The following is a 26788-nucleotide window of genomic DNA, read 5'->3' as shown; positions in this document are numbered from 1 at the left end:
CCTTTTATTCTGAATGATAGCCTTTCTGGATAGAATATTGTGGGATGCAGGGTTTATTTCAGCATTTTGAACATACCTTGCTGCTCCCTTCTGGACTACAGTTCCTGTTGAAAAATCATTTGATAGCCTTATGGGGTTTCTGTTGTATGTAACTTTTCCTTCCATTACTTTTAAAATTTTATCTTTTTTTAAAAATTATTTTTATTAACATATATTATTTGCCCCAGGGGTACAGGTCTGTGACTCATCAGGCTTACACAATTCACAGCACTCACCATAGCACATACCCTCCCCAATGTCTATCACCCAGCCACCCTCTCCCTGACCCCCCTTCCCCCAACAACCCTCAGTTTGTTTTGTGAGATTGAGAGTCTCTTATGGTTTGTCTCCCTCCTGATCCCATCTTGTTTCATTTTTTCCTTCCCTACCCCCCTGAACTTCCCACCCTGCCTCTCAAATTTTTCATATCAGAGAGATCATATGATAATTGTATTTCTCTGATTGACTTATTCTGCTCAGTGCAATACCCTCTAGTTGCATTCACATCGTTGCAAATGGCAAGATTTCATTTCTTTTGATGGCTGCATAGTATTCCATTGTGTATCTATACCACATCTTCTTTATCCATCCGTTGATGGGCATCTAGGTTCTTTCCATAGTTTGGCTACTGTGGACATTGCTGCTATAAACATTTGGGTGCATGTGCCCCTTTGGATCACTATGTTTGTATCTTTGGGTTAAAAACCCAGTAATGCGATTGCTGGGTCGTAGGGTAGCTCTATTTTCAACTTTTTGAGGAAACTCCATGCTGTTTTCCAGAGCGGCTGAACGAGCTTGCATCCCACCAACAGTGTAGGAGGGTTCCCCTTTCTCTGCATCCTCGCCAACATCTGTCATTTCCTGACTTGTTAATTTTAGCCATTCTGAGTGATGTGAGGTGGTATCTCATTGTGGTTTTGATTTGTATTTCCCTGATGCTGAGTGACATTGACACTTTTTCATGTGTCTGTTGGCCATGTGGATGTCTTTGCAGAAATGTCTGTTCATGTCCTCTGCCCATTTCTTGATTGGATTATTTGTTCTTTGGGTGTTGAGTTTGATAAGTTCATTATAGATTTTGGATCCTAGCCCTTTAACTGATATGTCATTTGTGAATATCTTCTCCCATTCTGTCAGTTGTCTTTTGGTTTTGTTGACTGTTTCCTTTGCTGTGCAAAAAACTTTTGATCTTGATAAAGTCCCTGCTGGGGTCCAGCCTCGGCATGTCCAGGTGTCCCCAAAGGATGGACCATGTCAGCGAGAGGAATGAGAGAGCCACACAGCGAGTTCTGGTCAGTAGTCAGGCATCTCTGTTTTATTCTGATTTTAGAGCTTCTTATGTAGGCAGTTTATTTGAGGTAGGGGGTTACATTCGTGCAAAGGACATCAAAAGACTCAAGCACAAAGATAATTTTTCTTTGTTCAGCACATGTTATTCTAGTTAAGCTATAATGGGTATAGACTGGCGCCAGGGATGGGGGAAGTCTTGCTTCTTGAGTAATCATGTCCCTCAGAAAGCCGTGGGAGGTAGCACAAATACGTGCTTTTTGGTAACTTACTCTGGGGTCTGCATGAAAACCAAATACAGGTTAATGGAAAACGAGAAGCTTTAGGGATGAACTAGATAGTAAGGAACTGCAGGAAAACAGGATATGGGTTAATGGAAAACGAGAAGCTCTTTGGAGAAACTAAATATATAAGAGAGAAGTAGGAACGAGAAGGCGTTCCCTTTGCAGGAGGCAGGGTGTATTCTAATGGCACGGCTCGTGAAAGCCTTGGACAAACATCAGCCTAGGGAGGAATCCGTCTATCTCGGCTGCACACCTAAAGCTGTCCAGTGTCCGAGGTACAGAATAATTTATCTCCTTGAAGTTGCTCCAGCGCACAAGCCTGAGAGATGTTTGCAGCAGATTAGTAAGGGGCTCTTTATTTGAGAGCGATATGGGGATCAGAGAAAAAGGCAAGAGACTATCAGACCGTGCTTATCTGCGGGGCGATCGGCCCTCAGCAGGATTAGGCCTACATCAGTTCAAACCTTAACCTACTGGGTCAATGCCCTCGACCAGGCCTCATGGCTCCCAACAAGTCCCAGTAGTTCATTTCTGCCCTTGCTTCCCTTGCCTTTGGCGATGTTTCTAGGAAGAAGTTGCTGCAGCTGAGGTCGAAGAGGTTGCTGGCTGTGTACTCCTCAAGGATTTTGATGGATTCCTGTCTCACATTGAGGTCTTTCATCCATTTTGAGTCTATTTTTTTGTGTGGTGTAAGGACATGGTCCAGTTTCATTCTTCTGCACGTGGCTGTCCAGTTTTCCCAACACCATTTGTTGAAGAGACTTTTTTTCCATTAGACATTCTTTCCTGCTTTGTTGAAGATTAGTTGACCAGAGAGTTGAGGGTCCATTTCTGGGCTCTCTATTCTGTTCCATTGATCTATGTGTCTGTTTTTGTGCCAGTACCATACTGTGTTGATGATCACAGCTTTGGAAAGGAGCTTGAAGTCTGGAATTGTGATGCCACCAACTTTGGCTTTCTTTTTCAATATTCCTCTGGCTATTCGGGGTCTTTTCTGGTTCCATATAAATTTTAGGATTATTTGTTCCATTTTTTTGAAAAAAATGGATGGGATTTTGATAGGGATTGCGATAAATGTATAGATTGCTTTAGGGGGCATAGACATTTTCACAATATTTGTTTTTCCAATCCATAAGCATGGAACATTTTTCCATTTCTTTATGTCTTCCTCAGTTTCTTTCATGAGTACTTTATAGTTTTCTGAGTATAGATTCTTTGCCTCTTTGGTTAGGTTTATTCCTAGGTATCTTATGGTTTTGGGTGCAATTGTAAATGGGATCAACTCCTTAATTTCTCTTTCTTCTGTCTTGCAGTTGGTGTATAGAAATGCAACTGATTTTGGTGCATTTTATATCCTGACACTTTACTGAATTCCTGTATGAGTTCTAGCAGTTATGGAGTGGAGTCTTTTGGGTTTTCCACATAAAGTATCATATCATCTGCAAAGAGTGATAGTTTGACTTCTTTGCTGATTTGGATGCCTTTAATTTCTTTTTGCTCTCTGATTGCTGAGGCTAGGACTTCTAAAGTACTATGTTGAATAGCAGTGGTGATAATGGACAGCCCTGCTCTGTTCCTGACCTTAGGGAAAAGCTCTCAGTTTTTCCCCATTGAGAATGATATTCAGGGTGGGTTTTTCTTGGATGGCTTTTATGATATTGAGATAAGTACCCTCTATCCCAACACTGTGAGGAGTTTTGATCAAGAAAGGATGCTGTGCTTTCTCAAATGCTTTTTCAGCATCTGTTGAGAGTATCGTATGGTTCTTGTTCTTTTATTAATGTATTGTATCACATTGATTGATTTGTGGATGTTGAACCAACCTTGCAGGCCAGGAATAAATCCCACTTGGTTGTGGTGAATAATCCTTTGAATGTACTGTTTGATTCTATTGGCTAGTATTTTGGTGAGAATTTTCACATCCATGTTCATTAAGGATATTGGTCTATAATTCTCCTTTTTAATGGGGTCTTTGGTTTTGGGATCAAGGTAATGCTGGCCTCATAAAATGAGTTTGGAAGTTTCCCTCCCATTTCTATTTTTTGGAACAGTTTTAGGAGAATAGGTATTAATTCTTCTTTAAATGTTTGGTAAAATTCCCCTGGGAAGCCATCTGGCCCTGGGCTCCTGTTGGTTGGTGGGAGATTTTTGATGACTGCTTCAATCTCCTTACTGGTTATGGGTCTGTTCAGGTTTCTAGTTCTTCCTGGTTGAGTTTTGGTAGTTTATATGTCTTAGGAATGCATCCATTTCTTCCAGATTGCGAAATTTGCTGGTGTATAGTTGCTCATAATATGTTCTTATAATTGTATTTCTTTAGTGTTGGTTGTGATCTCTCCCCCTTCATTCATGATTTTATTTATTTGGGTCCTTTCTCTTTTCTTTTTGATAAATCTGGCCAGGGGTTAATCAGTTCTTTCAAAGAAACAGCTCCTAGTTTCGTTGATTTGTCTTGCTGTTCTTTTGGTTTCTGTTTCATTGATTTCTTCTCTGATCTCTATGATTTCTCTTCTCCTGCTGGGTTTAGGCTTTCTTTGCTGTTCTTTCTCCAGCTCCTTTAGGTGGAGGGTTAGGTTGTGAACTTGAGACCTTTCTTGTTTCTTGAGAAAGGTTTGTACTGCTATATACTTTCCTCTCAGGACTGCCTTTGTTGTGTCCCAAAGATTTGAACAGTTGTGTTTTCATTTTCATTTGTTTCCAAGAATTTTTTCAATTCTTCTTTAATTTCCTGGTTGACCCATTCATTCTTTAGTAGGATGCTCTTTAGCTTCCATGTATTTGAGTTCTTTCCAACTTTCCTCTAGTGATTGAGTTCCAGTTTCAGAGCATTGTGGTCTGAAAATATGCAGGGAATGATCACAGTTAAGACCTGATTTGTGACCCAGGATGTGATCTATTCTGGAGAATGTTCCATGTGCACTAGAGATGAATGTGTATTCTGTTGCTTTGGGATGGAATGTTCTGAATATATCTGTGATGTCCATCTGGTCCAGTGTGTCATTTAAAGCCTTTATTTCCTTGTTGATCTTTGGTTAGATGATCTGTCCGTTTCAGTCAGATGGTGTTAAAGTCCCCCACAATTACTGTATTATTGTCGATGTGTTTCATTGATTTTGTTATTAATTGGTTTATATAATTGGCTGTTCCCATGTAAGGGGCATAGATATTTAAAATTATTAGATATTCTTGTTGGACGGACCATTTAAGTATGATATAGTGTCCTTCCTCATCTCTTATTATAGTCTCTGGCTTAAAAATCTAATTTGTCTGATATAAAGATTGCCACCCCAGCTTTCTTCTGATGTCCATTAGCATGGTAAATTGTTTTCCACCCCCTCACTTTAAATCTGGAGGTGCCTTTGGGTCTAAAATGAGTTCCTGTAGACAGCATATTGATGGGTCTTGTTTTTTTATCCATTCTGTTGCCCTGTGTCTTTTGTTTGGGACCATTTAGCCCATTTACATTCAGGATAACTATTGAACTATATGAATTTAGTGCCACTGTATTGCCTGTAAAGTGACTGTTATTGCATATTGTCTCTGTTCCTTTCTGGTGTATGTTACCTTTAGGCGCTCTCTTGGCTTAGAGGACCCCTTTCAATATTTCCTGTAGGGCTGGTTCAGTGTTTGCAAATTCTTTTAGTTTTTGTTTGTCCTGGCAGCTTTTTATCTCTCCTTCTATTTCCAGTGACAGCCTAGCTGGATATAGTATTCTTGGCTGCATATTTTTCTCATTTAGTGCTCTGAATATATCATGTCAGTCCTTTCTGGCCTGCCAGGTCTCTGTGGGTGAGTCCACTGTCAATCTAATATTTCTACCTTTGTACGTTACACATTTCTTGTCCCAAGCTGGTTTCAGGATTTTCTGTCACTAAGACTTGTAAGTTTTACTATTAGATGATGGGGGTGGGCCTGTGTTTACTGATTTCGAGGGGGGTTCTTTATGCCTCCTGGATTTTGATGCTTGTTCGCCTTGCCATATTAGGGTAATTCTCTATTATAATTTGCTCCAAAATACCTTCTGCCCCCCTCTTTCTTTCTTCTTCTTCTGGGATCCCAGTTATTCTGATACTGTTTTGTTACTGTATCACTTATCTCTCGAAATTTCCCCTCATGGTCCAGTAGTTGTTTGTCTCTCTTTTGCTCAGCTTCTTTATTCTCCATCATTTGGTCTTTTATATCACTAATTCTCTCTTCTGCCTCATTTATCCTAGCAGTAAGAGCCTCCATTTTTTATTGCACCTCATTAATAGCTTTTTTTAAAATTTCAACTTGGTTAGATTTTAGTTCTTTTATTTCTCCAGAAAGAGATTCTTTAATATCTTCCATGCTTTTTCAAGCCCAGCTTGCACCTTGAGAATCGTCATTCTGAACTCTAGTTCTGACATATTACCAGTGTCCGTATTGATTAGGTCCCTAGCCGTCGGTACTGCCTCTTGGTTTTTTTTTTTTTTTTGTGGTGAGTTTTTCCACCTTGTAATTTTATCTAGATAAGATTATATGAATGAGAGAGTAAAATACTAAAAGGATGACAAAGACCCCAGATAAATATACGCTAACCAAACCAGAAGAGACCCGAAACTGTGGGGAGGAGAATGGAGGAAAAAATTAAAAAATAAAAAAATACATATATATTAGACTGGTGAATAGAACAGAGCCACCCACTTGATTTTGGGTGTATTCTGGTCTCTTAGAAGAAACTACCTTCCAGAATTTTAAAGAAAAGAAAACTTACATATACAAAAATAAGGGTAAACATGATGAAGGGATATAATATGACTGTAAAGATGAAAATTTAAAAAGATTCTAAAAAAGGAATTGATGATAAGTTGGTTGGAAAAAGAAGGGGAAAAAAGAGAATATGATCAGGCTGGAGCTAGATTTAGGGTATATTTTGATTAGAAGAAATTATATCCCCAAATTTTTTTTAAAAAAACCTATATGTATACAAAAAATAAGGTTAAATACAATGAAGGGATAAAATATGACTATAACAATGAAAACTTTAAAAGGTATTGATAGAATAGTTAAAAACTTTTAAAGGTATTGATAGAATAGTTAATAAAAGTTAGAGGAAAGAGGAAAAGTTAAAAAAATAGAATAAGACAAAAATAAATTTAAAAAATTTAACTTTGTAGGGCGCCTGGGTGGCTCTGTGGGTTAAGCCTCTGCCTTTGGCTCAGGTCTTGATCCCAGGGTCCTGGGATTGAGCCCGGCATCGGGCTCTCTGCTCAGCGAGGAGCCTGCTTCCCTTCCTCTCTCTCTGCCTGCCTTCCTGCCTACTTGTGATCTCTGTCAAATAAATAAATAAAATCTTAAAAAAAAAATAACTTTGCAAGACTAAAGGATCTTGGGGAAAAAGCCATGAATTCTATGCGTTGCTTTCCCTTAGCTCTGGAGTTCCACTGTTCTTGATCAGTGAGCTTGGTCTTGGCTGGATGTTCTTGCTGATCTTCTGGGGGAGGGGCCTGTTGTAGTGATTCTAAAGTGTCTTTGCCAGGGTCCAGGCTAAGCAATCTGCTGTGGTTCACTCTTGGGAGCTTTTGTTCCCTGAGCGCTTTCCGTAGAGTCCGGAGGACGGGAATGAAGATGGCGGCCGCCCGGTCTCCAGCCCGGTCTCCAGCTCCGGGCCCGGCTCCTCAGTGCGCCCTCAGAGAAAAGCGCCCAATCGCTCCCGTCTCCCTGGTCTCCGGCCGCGCTCTGAGCACTCTGACCGAGCATTTCTATCTCTGGCACATGGCCCCGTTTGGAGTCTCCGATCCCAGCAGGTTCCTGCCGTGTGCTCCCTTATGCCGTTCTTCCCAGAGGAGGAAGAAGGGGGTCTCCCCAGATCTGCCACTTGTGGGGTCTCTGCTTGAAGAGCAGTGGTCCGAGTGTCCCTCACATCACGGTTTAAGGTAACCCTGAACTGAGAGCTCACTCCTTGGCTCTGTCTCTGTATTCAGCTTCCCCGCTCCGATGCCTGGGGGCTCTGCCACACTCAGGCACCGCCAGTCTTTCTGTGACCCCATGGGTCCTGAGACCACACTGTCCCCCAGAGCCTCCACCCCCGCTTAGCCTCTGGAGCGACGTCCCTCAGTGGAGCAGACTTCTAAATGCTCCAATTTTTTTTCTTTTTTAAAGATTTTATTTATTTATTTGACAGATGGAGATCACAAGTAGGCAGAGAGGCAGGCAGAGAGAGGGGGGGAAGCAGGCTCCCTGCTGAGCAGAGAGCCCGATGCGGGGCTCGATCCCAGGACGCCGGGATCATGACCTGAGCCGAAGGCAGAGGCTTTAACCCACTGAGCCACCCAGGCGCCCCTAAATGCTCCAATTTTGTGCTCCATTGCTCCGCCGTGGTCTATCTTCCCGTCGCTTCGGATTCACTTCTCTGAGCGTCCTACCTTCCTGAAAGTAGTGATTTTGTTCCTAGAATTGCTCTTCTTCTATCTCCTGTTGAGTTTTTAGGTGTTCAGAGTGGTTTGATCTGTCTAGCTGATCTCCTGGGACCTGATGCTGTTTCAGTCTCCTACTCCTCCACCATCTTGCCTCCTCCCTTGGGGGCGAGAGCTGAAATTTTATCTTGACTTTGGCCATTTTAATTAGTATGTGTCTTGATGTGGACTCCCTTGGGTTTAAGAGGGTTCCCCTTTCTCTGCTTTCTTGCCAACACTTGTTTCTTGTGTTGTGTTGTTGATTTTAGCCATTCTGAGGTGTGAAGCAGTATCTCATTGTGGTTTTGATTTATATTTCCCTGATGCCGAGTGATGGGGAGCATCTTGTCATGTGTCTGTTGACCATCTGGATGTCTTCTCTGGAGAAAAGTCTGTACATGTCTTAATTGGAGTATTTGGTTTGTCAGTGTTGAGCTGTATAAGTTCTTTAAGTTGGCTACTAACCCTTTATCTGATAGGTCATTTGCAAATACATTCTTCCATTCAGTAGGCTGCCTCTCAGTTTTCTTGTTTCCTTTGCTGTGGAGAAGCTTTCTATTTTGATGGAGTCCCAAGTGGTTTATATTGGCTTTTATTTCCCTTGCCTCAGGAGAATAATGTTGCTATCGATGATCAGTGTCAGAGAAATCACCGCCTGTGTGCTCTTCAAAGATTTTTAGGATTTCAGATCTCACACTTAGGTCTTTAATCCATTCTGAGTTCATTTGTGTGTGTGTGTGGTGAAAGAAAGCGTTCTGGGGCATCTGGCTGGCTCAGTCAGTAGAGCATGTGGCTCTTGATCTTGGGTTGTGAGTTCAGGCCCCACACTGGATGTAGACATTAATTGAAAATAAAAGCTTTTAAAAATAATTTTTTAAAAAAATACGAAGTAAATAAGTAGAAATACAAAGCGATGAGAGAGAGAGAGAGAGAGAGAGAGAGAGAGAGTGTGTGTGTGTGTGTGTGTGTGTGTATTTTAAGCAATGTCTATACCCAGGCAGTTTCCCCAACACCATTTGTTGGAGAGACTCTTTCCCATTGTATATTCATTCCTCCTTTGTCAGACCAACTATAACTGTGGAGTTATTTCTGGATTTTGTGTTCTCTTTGATAGATCTGTGTGTCTGTTCTTATGTAGTACCATACAATTTTAGTTACTACTACTTTGTAATATAACTTGATTATCTGCAATTGTGCTACCTCCCATTTTGTTCTTTTTCAAAACTGCTCTGGCTATTTGGGGTCTTTTGTTTAGGAAATTTTAGGATTTTTTTCTAGTTCTGTGAAAAATGCTGTTGCTATTTTGATAAGGATTGCATGACATCTGTAGGTTGCTTTGCATAGTATAGATGTTTTAACACTATTTGTTTTTCCAACCCATGAGCATGGAATGCCTTTCATTTGTGTTGTTTTGAGTTTCCTTCCTCAGTGTTTCATTATTTTCCGAGTACAGGTCTTTCACCTCCGTGGTTATATTTGTTCTAGGTATTATTTTTGGTGCAGCTGCGGGGCTATTTTCTTAATTTCTCTGATAGTTCATTACAACTGTATAGAAACGCATTGGGTTTCTGCTTATCGATTTTGTGTCCTGCTTCCTTATGAATTTATTTCTCAGCTAAAGAAGTTTTTTGGTAGAGTCTCTAGGGTTTTCTATATATAGTATCATGTTATCTATAAACAGGGAGAGTTTTATTAATTCCTTACCAATGTGTATGCCTTTTCTTTATGTTGTTTAATTTCTGCGGCGAGGACTTCCAACACTATGGTGAATAAAGGTGATGAGAGTGGAATTCCTTGTCTTGATCCTGATCTGAGGAGGAAAGCTACGTTTTTCACCACTGAGTATGTTGGCTGTGGATTTTTCATATTAGGCCCTAATTATGTTGAGATATGTTCCCTCTGGAACTACTTTGCAGAGGGTTTCTGTCATGAATGGATGTTGTATTTTGTCAAATGTTTTTTCTGCATTTATTGTAATGATCATATAGTTTTTGTGCTTTCCCTTGTTAATGTGATATATCATGTTGATTGTTTTGCGAATTGAACCCCCCTTGCATCTGGGAAATTAATCTTACTTGATAGTAGTGTATGATTTTTTTAATATTCTGTTGGATTCAGTTTGCTGATATTTTGTTGAGGATTTTTGCATCGTATTCATCATGACCTACTTATTGCACAAAGGAGGCTAGCTAGGGACCTCCCTCTCCTACCGGTTCCTGCAAGATATGCCCCAAGATCTCGTGAGAGTTGGGCTAGGATTTCATGAAATTTGCCCCAAGGTTATGTGAGATCTGGGAATAGAAAGAGGTGGCTTGGTTTGGGGAGTGCAAGTCCCAGACAGACAGCCCTCAGGTCGGCAGCCTGGGAGAGCCCTCGGGCGATGCGCCTGTGTTCTCAGATGAGCCCGCTCGTGTGCACAATGCTCCCTCCTGCAAGGACTGCCCTCCTGTTTCTGTCACCTCTACTCTAGTGTGAGTAAGGGGCCACAAGGCCCATTCATCCCTACTTCTGTGCTGTAGCCTCTAGTTCCTTTTTTTGTGGTGTCTTTTTTAAAGCGTTTTTTTTTTTTAAAGATTTTATTTATTTATTTGACAGATCACAAGTAGGCATAGAGGGAGGCAGAGAGAGAGGGAGAAGAAGGCTCCATGCTGAGCAGAGAGCCCGATGCAGGGCTCGATCCCAGGACCCCGAGACCATGACCTGAGCCGAAGGCAGAGGCTTAACCCACTGAGCCACCCAGGCGTCCCTGTTCCGGTTTTGATAGTTTGTGCTTTGAGGAATTTATCCATTTCTTCTGGGCTGTTCAGTTTGACAGACAGCTTTTTCTCCATGGGCTTTGTCTGCTTCACCCTGCTGCTGACTTCTCCTTTCCTCCCCTAAAGATGCTGCTGTTACCTGATTATTTGCTTCCTGTCTCCTCACTTTTCTTTACTCTTAGCTGCTTCTGCCAGCCCCGAGTCCCGGCGGCACACAGCCTTCATTTCAGCCTCCGGAGGCGCTGCTTCCCGGTCCTCCTTCACGGCACCCCCCGCCAGCACCCTGGCCTGGCCCTCCTCTACCTGCTCACCGTCCGAGCCAGTTTTATAGCAGTACTGACGTTTTCAGCCTCTTATCACCTAAGGTCTTTCTTAGATCATCTTTATGTCATGGGCTCTGCCTGAATTTTCAACTAGATTCAGCACCATCCTGTGGTTACTACGACAACGCTTGCATTTTTAAAAAATATCCACAAAAAATCAATTTGTGCACTGAAAGAATGAAACTGTACCTCTGTAATCAATTCAACAAATGATTTCCCATATCTCACATCAAAAATTAGTCATAGAAAAAGGTAGCACTCAAGTTCAACATTTTTACAGATAATTTTTAAAAAATTACTTGTTACAGTAGTTTGAAACTCTACATAGATGCTCGACTTCTCAAAATATTTACTTAATAATTCCATTACATGCCTCAGGTTTGCTTTGGAAGGGTACAATCTGATTTGTACCTGTGATATTTTTGTCTTGTTAATATTGGCATCATGTTCATTTTTTCTGCCTCAATCTGATGGATTAGCATTGTGCTCCAAGTAGAAATGTGCAACATACCTCCGAAACTCTAAGAGGTCTAGAGAGGTACCCGGGTTACAGGCTCTGTGTAGCTGCCAGGCGTTGTTCATGGCTACATCAATTATGTAGCTCACCAAAATCGAGTACCATTTCTTGCTTCTTATTCTCACCCTGTATTTGGAAATGATTTGATCCATTTTAGCGACACCTTCCCTGCACTCACCATACAGTTTCACTATGGACGGCTGAGCTCCCTGGTGGATGTCCTCCTCCTCAGCAGAACACCTGAGTTCCCTGCCTGGTTCTATGCCCACAGCATTGGAGCACAGACTGAGAATGCCATCACCATGCCAACGACACAAAATGATCTCCTCATTTTCTTCTACTCGGAAATCAAAATATCCCTTCTTCATTTTTCTCATATGTTCTGCATTCATGAGGGGACATTTTTCAGTCCTGTTCTCTCGGATTGTTCCTGTCGCCCTCAGTCCTTTTTTCTTCAAGGCTGACACCAATTTGATACTTGTAAAGAAGCTATCAAAACACAGGTGATAGGGATACTGGCCTCTCTCTAGAAGAACATCAGCAAAATGCAGCACTAGATTCCCACCTAAACCAAGATCGACATCCTTACCCACCGTCACTGCTGAGTCTTCTTGATAAGGCTCAAACCACACCAGATAACCCTGTGTGGTTGTGCCACACCAGATTTTATAGCCAATTCTAAGAGGTTTCCCATTCAGGAACTGGTCACTGTCAAAGCATTCACACATTGTCTTACCAAAATAATAGTACTCTTCCAGGGGAGCATACAGGAGGAAATTTCTGTTCATTCGCTTTATGAGAGGCCTCAATTTTGTAAACTTATCCTTTTGGTCTAGGTGGCTATTATCTGCAAAATGTAGGTATGAGAAAATCAATTCAAATCTGTCCCTTCTAATTGCATCTCTAACCAGGTTCTGATCAGCATCAGAGATGTCCCAGTACATTCCCCTTCGGGGGCGCCTCACAAATCCACTCAAAAGCAAGATACCCAAGACACACCTTATTTCTGGAACTGTGACTTCCAAGTTGACGTTTTTCTGAGATGCGTAATTATTGGTTTCATTGACAATCATGCTGAATATTTCATCATCAAAAAATAACTCAAAGAGCTCTACTGGGTTCAACTTCTCACTCTTGAGATTCAAAAGTCCAGAATCCAGTGCTGACCAGCTTGGGAAGTTGGGTTTAATGTCTCTCTTGGTCCAGTTCTTCTCTGCCGCATCGGACATCTTTAGCTTCTTTGGAGTGTGGTGGGCCTCAAGCTTGTTATCGTCTTCCACGTCTGAGTCACCGGAGAATGCAAGGCCTTGGAGCAGTTCACTCACCCGAGCTCCGTCCTTTTTCCTCCCCTTGCGGGTCATGTCTCCTGCAGCATAGTCCAAGGAGGAGATGTGCATTCGGGCCCACAAGTCACCCGGGTAACAGTCCTTCAGGGTGTTCAAATGCGCAACTGTCCTGTCAGTAGGGACAGAAGTACAAGGTGGCTGGGGCAGGCCATCTCTGGAATGAAAAAAGACAACAACATAAAAATCCTTAGTCTCACTATGACATGAATCCTGTGGGATTACCTGCTTCTCTCTCCTAGGACCCAACGCTTCTGGCCTCTCCCTGGCTTGCTCTCGCTCCTCCACACAACCAGCTGTGCGTCTGCGAGGAGGAGCTGGGCATCTCCGTGCGGCACCTCCCTCTCCGGGAGCAGGTGGCAGATGCCCCAAGCTCCTTTTGGCCCCAAGCTGTACTGGGCAGGCCTGTGTAGGGGGAGGTCTGCTGGGGGGCTCCTCTGCTGGGGGGCTCCCTTCCTAGCCCAGCTTCTGTTGGTAACGAAGTCGAGGTTTCCAGAATCATCTCTTTCACTCCTGTATCTCCATCAGGAAGGGGCTGGTTGTTTACTGGGCTTCCTCATGCCTCTCTCAGAATTTCTGAATGTGGAAGGATTAAGTCTCTCCCAGCTCTGCATTCATCTGGTGGACACACTGGTCTGGGGAGAAACTTAAGAGAAATTAAAACTTAACTGCCATTGAACTGGTTTTTATGGGGTTTACAAGGAAGGAAGCTTATGTCACCAAGATGAGAAACGTTCTACACAAGCTTCTTTTTTTATCTGAGAAATGTGGATTTCACCCACTCGTGTCCTCTTGGTAAAGAAACAGTCTAGACTAAGGGGGAAAGGACACTGAAAAGAGTATGTTATAACTCACACTACATGTATTTACTTGTTTGCGTAAAGCACTTATCCTGGGTGTCTCCAGTGCGCACGCGTGGCCCATTCGGCGTTGCCTAATGTTCCCGCCGCGGGGACCCTGTGCGGAGGCTGCCGTCGGGCCGCGTCTTGTCGTCTCGCCGCCGCACGCCTCCGCCCTTCCGTCTCCCGGGCCCCTCCCCGCCCTCCTGCCTCCGCTTCCCTTCCTGCTCAGTCGGCTGACCCCGCGCTCCGTCACCTCAGCCCCTCCCTGGCCAGGGTCGTCCCGAGCGCCCGCCCGGCGACCTTCTGCAGCCCGACTTCGCGCCGGGCGAGGCCGCCGTTGGGGCTTCTCCGGTCCTCGCCCCCGCGTGGGCGCCGCTCACTGCTCGCCGCGTCGCTCTCCGAGACTCGGCCGGTCACCACCCTGCCTGGAGTGCGGCTTCCCCTGCCCCCTGCCCCCCACACTTCACCTCTTCGTTCTTCTCAAAGCTTCAGCCCCACAGCGTCGCGCTCCTCTCGAGAGGCCCCGGGATGGCTCGGGCGGAAACGTGCGCGCTGACCCGGCCGCCTGCCGTGGCTCCCGCGACACCCCCCGGCTCCCCGACCCTCTCTGGCGCCGGCCTAGTCCCCCCTCGGCCTCTCTCCTTCCCGCCTCATCTGCAGCCTCAGACCCCGGCCCGGCGGCTGTGGCCCGCGGCGGCGCCTCCCGGGACTGTGCACGGCCGGGACAAGGCGCTTCCTGACCGGGTGGAGCACAGGGAAACAGCCGCGAAGCCGGAGCTTCAACACCGGTGGCTACGGTCTTCCGCCACCGCTCGTCCTGGCCTCGCCCATCAGCTCATCACTGACCCTTGACCCACACCTGTCTGGCTCGCCGTGGCCGGGGACAGGAACCCGCGGAGCTTTCCCAAATCCTCTGCCCGGGGACAGCGGCAGCCCGCGCCTGTCCTGCCAGCAGCCCGAGCCCCTTCGAGTCAGCTCGTCGGAAAGCCAAGGCTACCGGAGGCAGCCGCCGTCCGGCAAAGGCCAGAAACCGGTCTGCGCCAGTCCCTTGCAATCCCGTTCCCTTCTAGATACTCGACGCCACCAGCCTCTCCTTCCGCCCGACGGCCCGGAGGCCCTTTCAGCCAGTGAGAAACGGGGAAGCTGCGTGGGGCCTCCGGGAGGCCGTCTGCGCTCCTGGTCCCCGGAAGGCACGTGCGTAGAGGCGGCCTCCTGGCCCCTGTAGACCTAGTCCTTGGCGCTGCAGGGACCGTCCTGCAGTCACGGGGGACAGAACTGCGTAATGACACCTGCTGGCGACTAGGAGGCTCCTCCCGCTGCTCTGAGCACAGGCGGCGCTTCTCTCCGCAAGTCCAGGCCATGGTACTGAGCGGAAGTGAACGAAAACACGTCCTCGGCCTCCGCAGTCCTGCGGCCCGGGTCTGGCCCGGAGAAGTTCCCCACAAGGGCGTGGAGTGGAGTCAGCCGCCCGCAGCGGCGTCCCTGCCGAGGGGCCCGCGGGCAGCTGGGGGGCCGCGGCGGGGGCAGGGACGGGCCGCAGACCCTACGTGGCGGCTGTGAGTACTCGGAGACACGGGCAGGTCTGAAAACGTGCCAAAGTGCATACTTTATACGGATATTGACAATGGACGTGCCTTCATGGCCCAAAACGGTGGGAGGAGGAAAGGGGAGCGAGTAGTAGGAAAAGGAGGTGAAGAAACTGTGGCCGGCAGGGCCGCAGCGGGTGGAGACATGGGGAGTCAGGTTTCGAGGCTCTGAGGCTAAGCGCCCCCACGGACGCCACCGGATTCCCACTGTGCACGAACGAGGACTCACAGAGCATCATCTCCTTCCACGGACCTTGGCTCAGGCCTCTGGACTTGATGAACAATTTCACTTTTCTTAGGTTTTAAGACATTTCTGCTTCCACTCAGCTGGAGTTTGGAGCGACCCCCGCTGCTGCCCTGAGGACAGGCTGATGACCCCGCACGGTTTCCTTCCTCCTCCTCTCACCTCCCAGGGGTTCATGGCCTCACCCGCATGCAGCCCTCTGCCTCTGACCAGGTCCCTCCTGTCCCGCGGGAGGAGTCCCCGTGCTCCATCCCCACAGGCAGCACGAAGCTCCCGCTGCTGCCTTTACGTCCTTCGCCGCCAGCCACTTTCCTGACGCGGGGTCTCTGCCTTCTCTGGCTCATCTGTGGCTCCACAAAGACCTAAGGGCGCTCAGGGAAGGGTGACCCGGAAAGGTAAACGGAGTCAGGATGGGATGCTTGGAGGCAACTGTGCGCCCGCGGAAGGTTTTGTGTAATGTGGATGCCGGTAGGTCTCCGTGACTCGGGCCTCCTGCGGGACCGAAGTGAGAGTTCCTCGTCCTGCACTATCCCAGGGAAGCAGCTCTGGGCCAGTGGACACTCACCTACTCGGGATTCTTGGGGCCTCAGCAGCGTGCTCCATTTCTTGAGAAGTTTCTTTCTTTGCATTAAATAATCCATCTTCCGTTACAACTTCTTCAGCTAAAATGATACAATTTATATGTCATCTGTTGCCTGAATTAAGAAAGAGGAAAAAAAATCTCCAGAGTAGGGAACAGAATTTTCTTTTTCAGGGAGCTCTACGGCCAAGGTGGGGCTCGAACTCACAACCTGAGATCAGGAGTCGCCTGCTCTACTGACAGAGCCGGCCGGGCACCCTGGGACTAGGCTTTTCAAATTAACGTAATCGTCAGGCGTCCCAGGAGTGCTGTCACAGCGGCCCTACACGGTCTGGCACAGTATGGGAAGATAATGAGAAAGGTCAGTTAGCTGGGGAGAGGGTCCAGCAAGATAAAGCACATTTAAAGAAACTTATATGAGGACAATAGTCTTTTTGGAGCGTGAAGAGAGCTTCTCTAGATAAAGAAGGGATCAGGCAGAGGCGTGTGTGGGGTTTCCAGACATGGGGATGTCTGAACGGGACACTTACATGGAACCCTTTATAGGAAAGAAAATGGGAAGCAAAGGAGTCGTGAGGGGGGCAGGGAGTACGGAGGGATGAGCAAGGTGACGAGAGTCCATAAGCTGAGCGATGAGTGACGGAAGATAGGAGGGTTGTGAAATGGCAAGGGCTGGGACAAGTCCGCAGGCAGAGGACAGAGAAGGGGAAGGGAGAGCGACGGGCTGTCCGGAATGTTGGCTCACAAGGGTCATTCAGAGCTAATGACAGGTGAAGCGGCGCACAGACATGGGACCGGCCAGAGGCTGCCCTCACCCATCAGACAGACGTCCGTAACCTTCTCCTGAGCCGACTTCCCACAGGGGCCCCCGGGAGTCCGACTCGGAGGTGGCCGCTGCTCTGTGACAAGGGCCTGGGTGGCTTCTTCCTCAGTCTTCACTGATGTCTGAAAAGGCAAAAGACGGCCTCTTAGTCTTCCCTGTGGTAAAGCTGGGGGTCCTGTTGTGAAGGGCGTGTCCCCCACTCCGGGGGCAGGGGCGCAGCCCCCCGCAGGGCCGTGCTCTCGCTGAGGGTCTTGGCGAGGGGGTCATCCTGGCCCCCCTCCTGGCTGCTGGTGGTTGGCAGGAACCCGCGTTCCCCGGCTTGTAGATGCGTCCCCTCCCGTCTCTGCCTTCACACGGCCTTCTCCTGAGGACAGCACCAGACCTGCGCCCGCCCTGATCCGGGACAACCTCATCTCACCTGCATCCCGTTTCCAAAAGTGTCTTTCCAATAAGCTCACGTTCACAGGCAGCTACAGTGCTAGGGCTGCAGTGTACCTTTCAGGGGGACCCAGTGCGACCCACAGCACCAACTGTACTGACTTAAAAACATGTACAGATGACTTCTTTTCTGTACAGTTATTTTCCTGAAGATAAAATATTTAAGAATAGACGGCACAAGAACTAATTAGAAGCCACAAGAAAGGACCAAGGGAGGAGAGAACTCCCCAAGGACCGTGTTTTGAGAAAACGGATTCAGCGACACAGGCCTTAATGGAAGACTTAATTATTAAGTAAGCGACTAGGAAAATGATTGAACCACTGAGACACTAAGGGGTTGTGATGTGAAGGTCTGCGTTACCATCGTTACCGTCTGAATGTCAGGTCTGTGCCAGAACACGGAGAACGGGAAGGAAGAATCCCGGAGGCCAGGCGGGGGCGATGCGGCGGGGGCCCCCAAGACAAACCGCACGCACGGGTCTGCCTCTTCCCCCTCACGCTGACACGCGGCTGTGCAGACTAGGGCACGAGCAGCTCCTCCGAACCGGCCCCGCAGGAGGCGTCCGCGCCCTGACCCGTTACAAGCTGCCCGAGAAGCTCCCCCCGGTGAGGGCCGCCAGCCTGACGAGGGCGAGGAGGAGATGGCGGGAAACCCGGCTGCCACCCACCGCGCTCCCGGGAGCCGGGCGCCCTGCTCACCTGGGACCCTGCTGCGTCCTTGCCTCCGGCTGGTTGCAGGGGAGCAGGCCCTGTGGGGGAGGTGACGGGCGTCCTGCCTGAGCCCCGACAGCCTGGAGCAGCGCCCTGGGGGGGGGGGGCGGCCCTCGCAGCCTCGGCCGTGCCTGAAACTGGGAGGTGGCGCACCACAACTGTCCCCGCTCTGTCCGGAACCTAGTTCTAAAACTGCAGGGTCTCCCACCCGCACGCCCGAGTGTTTGCAAACTCTTCAAGTGCTTTTTAGCGGTGCCCTGTCCCAAAAAGTGAATTTTAAAGTCACAGATGAAAATAAGCAGGAGGAAGAAGCCAGTGCTCCGGGGAAGCCTGAGCCGAGAGGGGAGGTCACGGCAAAGGGGAGACAGGAAGGCGGGAGAGAGCTGCGCGAGCCGGAGGGGGCAGCAGCGGCGGCTGTGTGGGGCTGTGCGGGGCGCGGGGGGCTCTCTGGGAAACGAAAACCCTCCCGCAGACGGAAGCCACGTTAGGCAGGAGGCGGGAAGGCGGGCGGTCCCTCGTCGGAAGCTGCCGATGCGAAAAGGACCCACAGCGATCCAAGAGGCAGGACCGCACAGGGCCGGGCACCGCGCTGCTGCTTAAGAAGATGATGTCCCGAGTCCAGATCGTCCTTTCCATTTGTCCTCGCAGGTTCAGGGGAATCGGAGCGAAGTGCAGAAACACGGGAAGCCGAGGGCCAGCCCGGGGACGAGGTGCGTCAGGGCGCGCTGAGCTCACCTGGTCCCGCGGTACGAGGTCGCACCCGCTTGCGCGCGCACAGCCCAGAAAATGCCGCGGAGACCGGCGGGACCGACTCTCGGAGCTACATGCAGAGAAGCCGCCACGTGAGAGAAGACGGGAGGGCGGAGGTGCGGTCAGGAGGCGGACCGAGCCTCGCAACCGTGTGTGGCCTGGGGGGACACCCTGGGCGCCGAGAGGGGAGAGCGGCAGCGCCCGCCCGGCCTGGGGAGCCTCGGGCTCCGGAAACAGAGCGGCCGGAGGCCCCAAGGGCACGTGACTGGGGGTGCTTCGGCGGGACGTTGAAGATCCGCTGCTGAGCTCTGGGAAGGGAGGGCGGGAGGAGACGGGAGGCCCCGCTGTCGGCCGCCGGGAGGCGCAGGGCAGCCGCAGTGTGAGAAATGCCCGCGGCCTGCCGGAGCGAGCTGTGTGCGCCACCCTCCGAGCGGCTGCGGCGGGGACGGGGATCCTCGGGTGTCTCCAAGAGCAGACGCGCCGGCACCTCCACTTCCCCTCCTGCACCCCGGCCTGGACCCGCCGACGGGTGGGGGCCGGGCCAGTGCCCCACTCCCCGCATCCGCCTCCAGCCACAGCCCCTCCGAAGCAGTTCTGGGCGCTGCAGTGCCCTCCTGCCCGGGACCTGGACGGTCCCGCCATGCCACACGCCACACCACGCGGTGTGTCCACACGCTCAGGGGCCTCCCCATCCGGCTTGTGGCAAGAGTTTTCTAAAGGGGCTTTAGGCCACCCCTCACGGCCAGCCTGACCCACAAGCTGCCAACGCCACAGCCCTGCCCCCTCCAACGCACCCTGAGCCCGAGCCCATCCAGACCCGGGCCACACGCCTGGCAGTGTGCCAGCGGCCCCCAGAGGGGCCACCGCACTCGCCCACGTGCCGCCTGCCCCGGGGAGCGGGTAAGGTACCGGCTCGCCCCAGGCTGACGCGGCCCCCGGGGCAGAGCGGGGCCCACATCTGCTCTGAAGCTGCGCAGGGGTCGACGCAGGGGGCGCCCCGCGACTCGGTGCCACTGCGTCTCTGGCAAACACCGGGCCTGTCTCGGCTCGAGCCCGAGGCAGCCTCAGACTGGCTCACGGGGACCGAACGTGGCCTCCAGCAGGCCCGGGGAGCCGTCGCGGAGGACCGCGCGCAAGGCAAGCGCAGCTCCCCCACGGCCCTAGGGCGCACATCACACACAGCCCCCCACGCGCCGTGTCCTGAAGAGTGGGGCACGTTGCCCTGCGGGCGGAACTCTCCGTAAGGCCGCTACTTCGAAGAGCCGCAGATGAAGCCGACCTTCCTGACACCGGGAGAGAGAGACAAAATGAGACCCGGGAATACATCCCAGATGAGACAGGTAAGTAACGTGCCCGACAGCGTAATCACTGGACTTCAGAGCGAAGGATCTCCGTGAGACCCCTCAAGAGACAGGAAAGATAAAAAGAACCAATCAGAGGTGAAGAACAAATTAAAAATACACGAGAGGGAATAAAGAGTAGAGGAGAGGAAGCAGAAAAACGGATCCATGACCTGGAGGATGGAGGAACAGAAAGTAAATCAAGCTGAATGGAAAGAACAAAGATTAATAAATGATGAAAACAGATCAAGCAAGATAACTGACATCAGGGGAATCCTAGATGTGAGGAGAAAAAGAGGGCAGAAATTTTCCTTAATAGCTGAAAATCTCCCCAATCTGGAAAAGGAAACAGGATTCCAAATCTAGAGGCACAGAGAGCCCCCAATACAGTCCACCCAAAGAAGGTCTGCACCAGCACACATGGTAATCAGGGGCGCCTGGGTGGCTTAGTTGGTTAAGCCTCTGCCTTCAGCTCAGGTCATGATCTCAGGGTCCTGGGATCGAGTCCTGCATTGGGCATCCTGCTCAGTGGGGAGGCTGCTTTTCCCTTTACCCTTCCCCCTGACTCATGCTCGTTCTCCCTCTCTCAAATAAATAAATAAATAGTCAATTAAATAAAATTTCTGGGGGAAAAAAGACATAGTAATTAAAATGTCAAAAATTTGTGAAGAGAAACTTTTAAAAGCAGCAGAAGGAAAACAATTACGTACAAAGAAAAACCCCATAAGGGTATCAGCTGGTTTTTCAGGATAAACTACACAGACCAAAAGGGGGTAGCGGGTTATATTCAAAATGCTTAAAGAAAAAAATCTGCCACCCAAAATATTCTATGCAGAAATGCTATCACTCAGAATGGGAGGAGAGGAAGAGTTTCTGAGACAAACAAAAGTTGAGGGAACTCGCCACTAAACCAACCTTATAAGAAATGGTAAAGGGGACTCTGAGTGGGAAGGGAAGACGGCACTCAGAAATAAGGGCAGCAGGGAGGACACGAGGAAGAAAATCAAGTGTATCTGTAAAAGTCAACCAAGGAATCCACAAAACAGAAGGATGTGAAATACGAAACCATATACCGAAACCGTGGAGGGGGAGGAGTAAAGAATGGGTTTAAACATAAGCAACCATGACTTAACACAGACTGCCGGATGCAGATACTATGCACAAACCTAATGGTAACCACAAATCAAAACGGTGAATTGCAAAAAAGACAAAGGAAGGAATCCAAATCATCTCACTGAAGAAACTCAACAGACCAAGAGCAAAGAAAGCAAGAGAGCATGAGGCGGATAGAAACTCCCGGCTGCAGCCCCTTTCGGTCCCTGGCTCCCCTTTGCTCCAGCTGGGGCCGAGGAAAGACTAAATAGTCATCCCATTTGATTGCTCCTGCTGAGACAAGAAAGGACCAGGTGCCCAGTGCTGTTTAAATAAGAAAAGAAAGAGAAACAGCCCCCAGGTGATTTAGCACTCTCCTGACTTACCTCCACCGAGATTATACTTCAAGTGAAAGGGCCATTTGGCCTTGAGAGACTGGGAAAGCATTTGGGCCTTGAGAGACCTCGAAAACACCCTGTTACCATCCCCCACTGCCTGTAACCATAAAAACTCACTCCTAGCCCTGTCCAGTGCTCAGTCTTTAGGAACGATCCCACCGGGCCTGCTAGCGTTAATAAAGCTGGGTTCTCCCATCTCTCTGTGTGCGGTTTGAGTGTCCTTGGTTACCTGGGGTTTTCCGCAACAAGCAGCGAAGAACTTTAAAGAACATGAAAGAGTAACAAAACGGCTCTAGGCTCTATGTACATACCTGTCAGTAAATTTTTGACTGTAAAAGGAATAAATGCTCCAATCAAAACACAAATGATGGAATGGACAGAAAAGCAAGACCTGGCTCTGTGCTGCCCACAAGAGACTTCCGCGCCAAGTCCCAGGCGGATGGGAGGTGACGAGACAGAAGCAGTCATCCCGCACATGGAAGCGAAAAGTGGGCCGCGGCACTTCTATCGGACAGGATATACTTGAAAACAAAGACAAACAAGAGACAAAGACATTACACAGTAAGAGGAACAATCCAACAATAAGACACACCGTTTGTAAATATTTATGTATCCGACATTGAGCCCCTGTAAGGGCCTGTTTAGCCAGAGCGGCCCCACCTCAGTTGAACAGCCGTTTTGTTGTTTATGCAGTAAAACTTAAATGGACCCTGCCCGCCCCAGGGGAACTTATTTCAAAGCAAGTCTGGGAAACCAGTCCCAGGTAACAAAGCCCAAATACAAGGGTGGGTCAGGTCAGGTAGAGATAACAGCCCGAATGCAGGGATGAGTGGGGTCAGGTGGAGACATCCAACCAGTAAAGTGCACATACTGTCTCCCTAGCTACCAAGGAGTGTGGGCCCCGCCTTTTGGGGGGCCAATTCTCACCAAGGTGATAGGCTAGTGCAAATGTCTACTGTGGGGTGAATTGTAGTTCACTTGGCCACCCGTGTATGACCCAGCGTGACCGTGCAGCTTTCTCCGTGTACTGCAATCTCATTGGCCACCTGTGTGTGGCCAGGCCCAACCACATGGCCTTTGCTCTATAAAAGTTAGTCTGTGAGGCAGGGAGGGGTCGTCCTCTCTGAAGGGGCAGCCCCGACTGGTCTGTTTGATGGTCGGTCTGATTCTTGATGCTTGGGGTGAAATAAATCTTTGCTTGACCTTTGCTTTGTATCAGTCTCATTCCTTTAACCATGGACCCACTATCGGGGGACCCAACACTGGGGACCCAACACACCTAGATGTATAAAATAGTTAATAACAAACACGAAGAAACTGCGAGTAATACAGTAACAGCAGGTGACTTGAACACCCCGTGTACATCCATGGACAGATCATCCAAACAGAACATCAACAAGGAAACAGTGGCTTTGGATGACACTCTGGCCCAGACGGATCTAACAGATATAATCAGAATATTTCATACTAATGCAGCAAATACACATTCTTCTTAAGTGCACACAGAACATTCTCTAGAATGGATCACATATTAGGCCACAAAACAAGTCTTAAAAATTCAAAAAGACTGAAATCATCGTTTCAATAAATGCAGAAAAAAATACTTGACAAAGTACAACATTCAGTCATGATACAAACCCTCAAGAAGGTTTAGAGAGGACATACCTCAACCTAATAAAGGCTATATATGAAAAAAAATCAAAGCCGACATCACAGTCAGTGGTGAAAACTGACTTTTCCCCTAAGATCAGGAACAAGACAGGAATTTCCACTCTCAACACTTTTATTCCACATAGTACTGGAAGTCCTTGCCACAGCAATCAGGACAGGAAAAGAAATCAGAGGCATCCAAACTGGTATGGAAGAGGGAAAACGATTTGCAGTGACATGGTACTCTACAGAGAAAACTCTAGAGACCAGGAACCTATGAGAACTAGTAAGTGAATTCAGTAAGGTCACAAGATACAAAATCAGTACACAAAAGTCCACTGCATTTCTATACATACACTTGTAACAAAGTAGCAGAAGGAGAAATTAACGAAACAGTCCTATTTACCACTGCACCCAAAATAATGAAATCCTGGGAACAAACCGGACCCGGACCCTGCAAACTACAAACCCTGGGGTGAAGGAACCGGACAAAGACCCAATCAGAAATATACTCCTCCTCATATAGTGGAAGAAGAGTAACTGATAAAATATCCTTACTATATAAACAAAATATTTAAAAAAAAAATATATCCTTACTATGCAAAGAAACCTACAGATTTAATGCAGTACCAAGGGTATTATTCACAGAACTAGAACAAATAATCCTGAAATTTGTGTGGAACCACAAAAGTTCCCAAATAGCCAAAGCGATCTCTAAAAAGAACAAAGCTCGAGATGTCACAATCTCTGATTTCAAGCTCTACTCCACAGACGCAGTAACTAAGGCAGTAAGATACTGGCACAGAAGTAAACACACACACACGGGGCGCCTGGGTGGCTCAGTGCGTTAAAGCCTCTGCCTTCGGCTCCGGTCATGATCCCAGGGTCCTGGGATTGAGTCCCGCATCGGGCTCTCTGCTCTGCAGGGAGCCTGCTTCCCCCTCCTCTCTCTGCCTGCCTCTCTGCCTACTTGTGATCTGTCTCTCTGTGAAATAAATAAATAAAATCTTAAAAAAAAAAAAAAAAAAAAAGAAGTAAACACACACGTCACCAGAGCGGCTAGAGAGCCCAGAAATAAGCCCATGATTTTATGGTCAATTAATTTCCGACAAAGTAGGTAGAACATGCAATTGGAAAAAGGCAGTCTCTTCACAAATGGTGCTGGGAGAACTGGACAGCCACGTAGAGAACGGAACTGCCACACTTTCTGACACCATACACAGAAACTGTAGACAAGAGCGCAGGCGGTAATGTCTCTGAGATCTTCCATAACATTTTTTTATATGTCCCCAGAGGCAAGGGAAACAAAAGCAAAAATAAACTATTGGGACTTCATCAAAATAAAAAGCTTCTGCACAGCAAAGGATACAACCAACGAAACTAAAAGAAAACCTACTGAATGGCAGAAGATATTTGCAAATGACATCCAAAATATATAAAGAACTTAACAACAACAAATAAATAATCTAACTAAAAACTGGGCAGAAGACACAAACTGGCATTTCTCCAAAGACAACATATACATAGCAAACAGAATCATGAAAAACATGCTCAATATCACTCAGCGTCAGGGAAATGCAGATCAAAACTAGGAGATAGCACCTCACACCCGTCTGAATGGCTACAACCCAAAACTCAAGAAACAAGTGTTGGTGAGGATATGGAAAAAAGTAACCTTGCCGCACTGCTGGTGGGAATGCAAACTGGTACAGCCACTGTGGACAACAGTATGGAGTTTCCTCAAAAAATTAAAAACGGGCACCTGGGTGGCTCAGTGGGTTAAAGCCTCTGCCTTCGGCTCAGGTCATGATCCCAGGGTCCTGGGATCGAGCCCCGCATCGGGCTCTCTGCTCAGAGGGGAACCTGCTTCCCTTCCTCTCTCTCTCTGCCTGCCTCTCTGCCTACTTATGATCTCTGTCTGTCAAATAAATTTAAAAAAATAATAATAATAATAAAAAATTTAAAACAAACCTACCCTATAATCCAGAAATCCCACTACTGTGTATTTACCCAAAGAATATGAAAATGCTAATTCAAAGGGATAGAGGCACCACTGTGTTTATAGCAACATCATAGTAGCCAAGTTATAGAAGCAAAGTATCCCTCCACTGATGAATGGATTAAAGATGTGGTATATTTCTATGGTGGAATATTACTTGGCCATAAAAAAGAATGAAATCTTGCCATCTGCAACAACATGGAAGGATCTCTAGATCAGTATGATGCTAAGTGAAATAATTCAGAGAAAGACAAATGCCATATGATTTCACTCACATGTGGAATTTAGAAAACAAAACAAAGGAAAAAGACAAATCAAAAACAGACTCTTGGGGTGCCTGGGTGGCTCAGTTGGTCTAAACGTCTGCCTTTGGCTCAGGTCATGATCCCAAGGTTTGGGGATCGAGCCCCGCACTGGGCTCCTTGCTCAGCGGGGAGTCCGCTTCTCTCTTTTCCCTTGCCCCTTCCCCCTCGCTCTGCTCATGCTCCCTCTTGCTCTCTCAAATAAATACAATCTTATACAGGAGGCAAGAGATCCCCCCCCAAAAAAGATCAACCTAAGGAGGTCCACACCAAGACACATAATAATTAAAATGGCAAAAGTCATCATAAGGAGAGAATTTATTTTTTTTAAAGATTTATTTATTTGCGAGAGCATGACTGGGAGAGGGGCAGAGGGAGAGAGAGAAGCAGACTTCCAGCTAAGTGGGGAGCCCAATGTGGGGCTCAATTCCAGGACCCTGAGATCATGACCTGAGCTGGCGGCAGAGACGCAGCTGACTGAGCCACCCAGCATGGAACTTTTTAATGAGAGTCCAAACGTTAACAACCCTGCAAGACGTTGCCACGTGATCTCCCCATTCCTCCCTCGCGTTCCTGCTAAACAAACCCTGCCCTTCAGCCGTGCCGACTGACTTACTATCCCTTGAAAATACCAGCACAGGAAAAGGGATGCCAGTAGCCTGGGAAATGGTCTTCAGTTCATGTAGTCTCAAGTAACCTGGAGAAACATGCTGGGATTATAACTGGTAGGCCTTTAGCTAGAGTCTAGAATATTGAGGAGGAGCTAAAAGGATATATACTTTCTTAAAAACACTTGAAAATGACAAGGCTTGCTTCCTGAGGGCCCAGAGACCATTCTTATCCTGATCACACACACCACAGCAGTGGTGCCTCCCTGTAGGGATGTGGGAAACCACAGCAGGCCACCACTCTGCCCAGATCACCGCTGGCGTCTGGTTCTGTGAGTCATCTCGGGCGGCTTTTAAGAATTCATGTACCTGGAGCGCCTGGGTGGCTCAGCGGGTTAAGCCTCTGCCTTCGGCTCGGGTCATGATCTCGGGGTCCTGGGATCGAGCCCTGCATCGGGCT

General features: G+C 48.1%; 1 protein-coding gene across 3 annotated transcripts in view; it reads right to left on the bottom strand.

The window, feature by feature from the left end:
* Positions 1-10600: 10600 nt before the first annotated feature.
* PGBD1 (piggyBac transposable element derived 1) overlaps positions 10601-26788 on the bottom strand; it is a 103934-nt gene continuing 87746 nt past the window's right edge. The window contains exons 2-4 of one of the 3 annotated variants that reach the window (XM_080806370.1): positions 17033-17162; positions 16203-16299; positions 10601-13122 (exon numbers count right to left, since the gene is read on the bottom strand). In XM_080806370.1, coding sequence (XP_080662496.1) covers positions 11568-13122; positions 16203-16299; positions 17033-17162 — 1782 coding nt within the window. In that variant the 3' untranslated portion in view covers positions 10601-11567. Of the gene's footprint in view, positions 13123-15389; positions 16009-16202; positions 16300-17032; positions 17163-26788 lie in introns of those variants that run through there. The other 2 variants (XM_080806372.1, XM_080806371.1) reach the window with 2 other exon arrangements.

Source organism: Martes martes, assembly GCF_963455335.1.
Source record: "Martes martes genome assembly, chromosome: 6".
Lineage (NCBI taxonomy): Eukaryota > Metazoa > Chordata > Mammalia > Carnivora > Mustelidae > Martes > Martes martes.
This window is presented reverse-complemented; position numbering and strand designations above follow the sequence as displayed.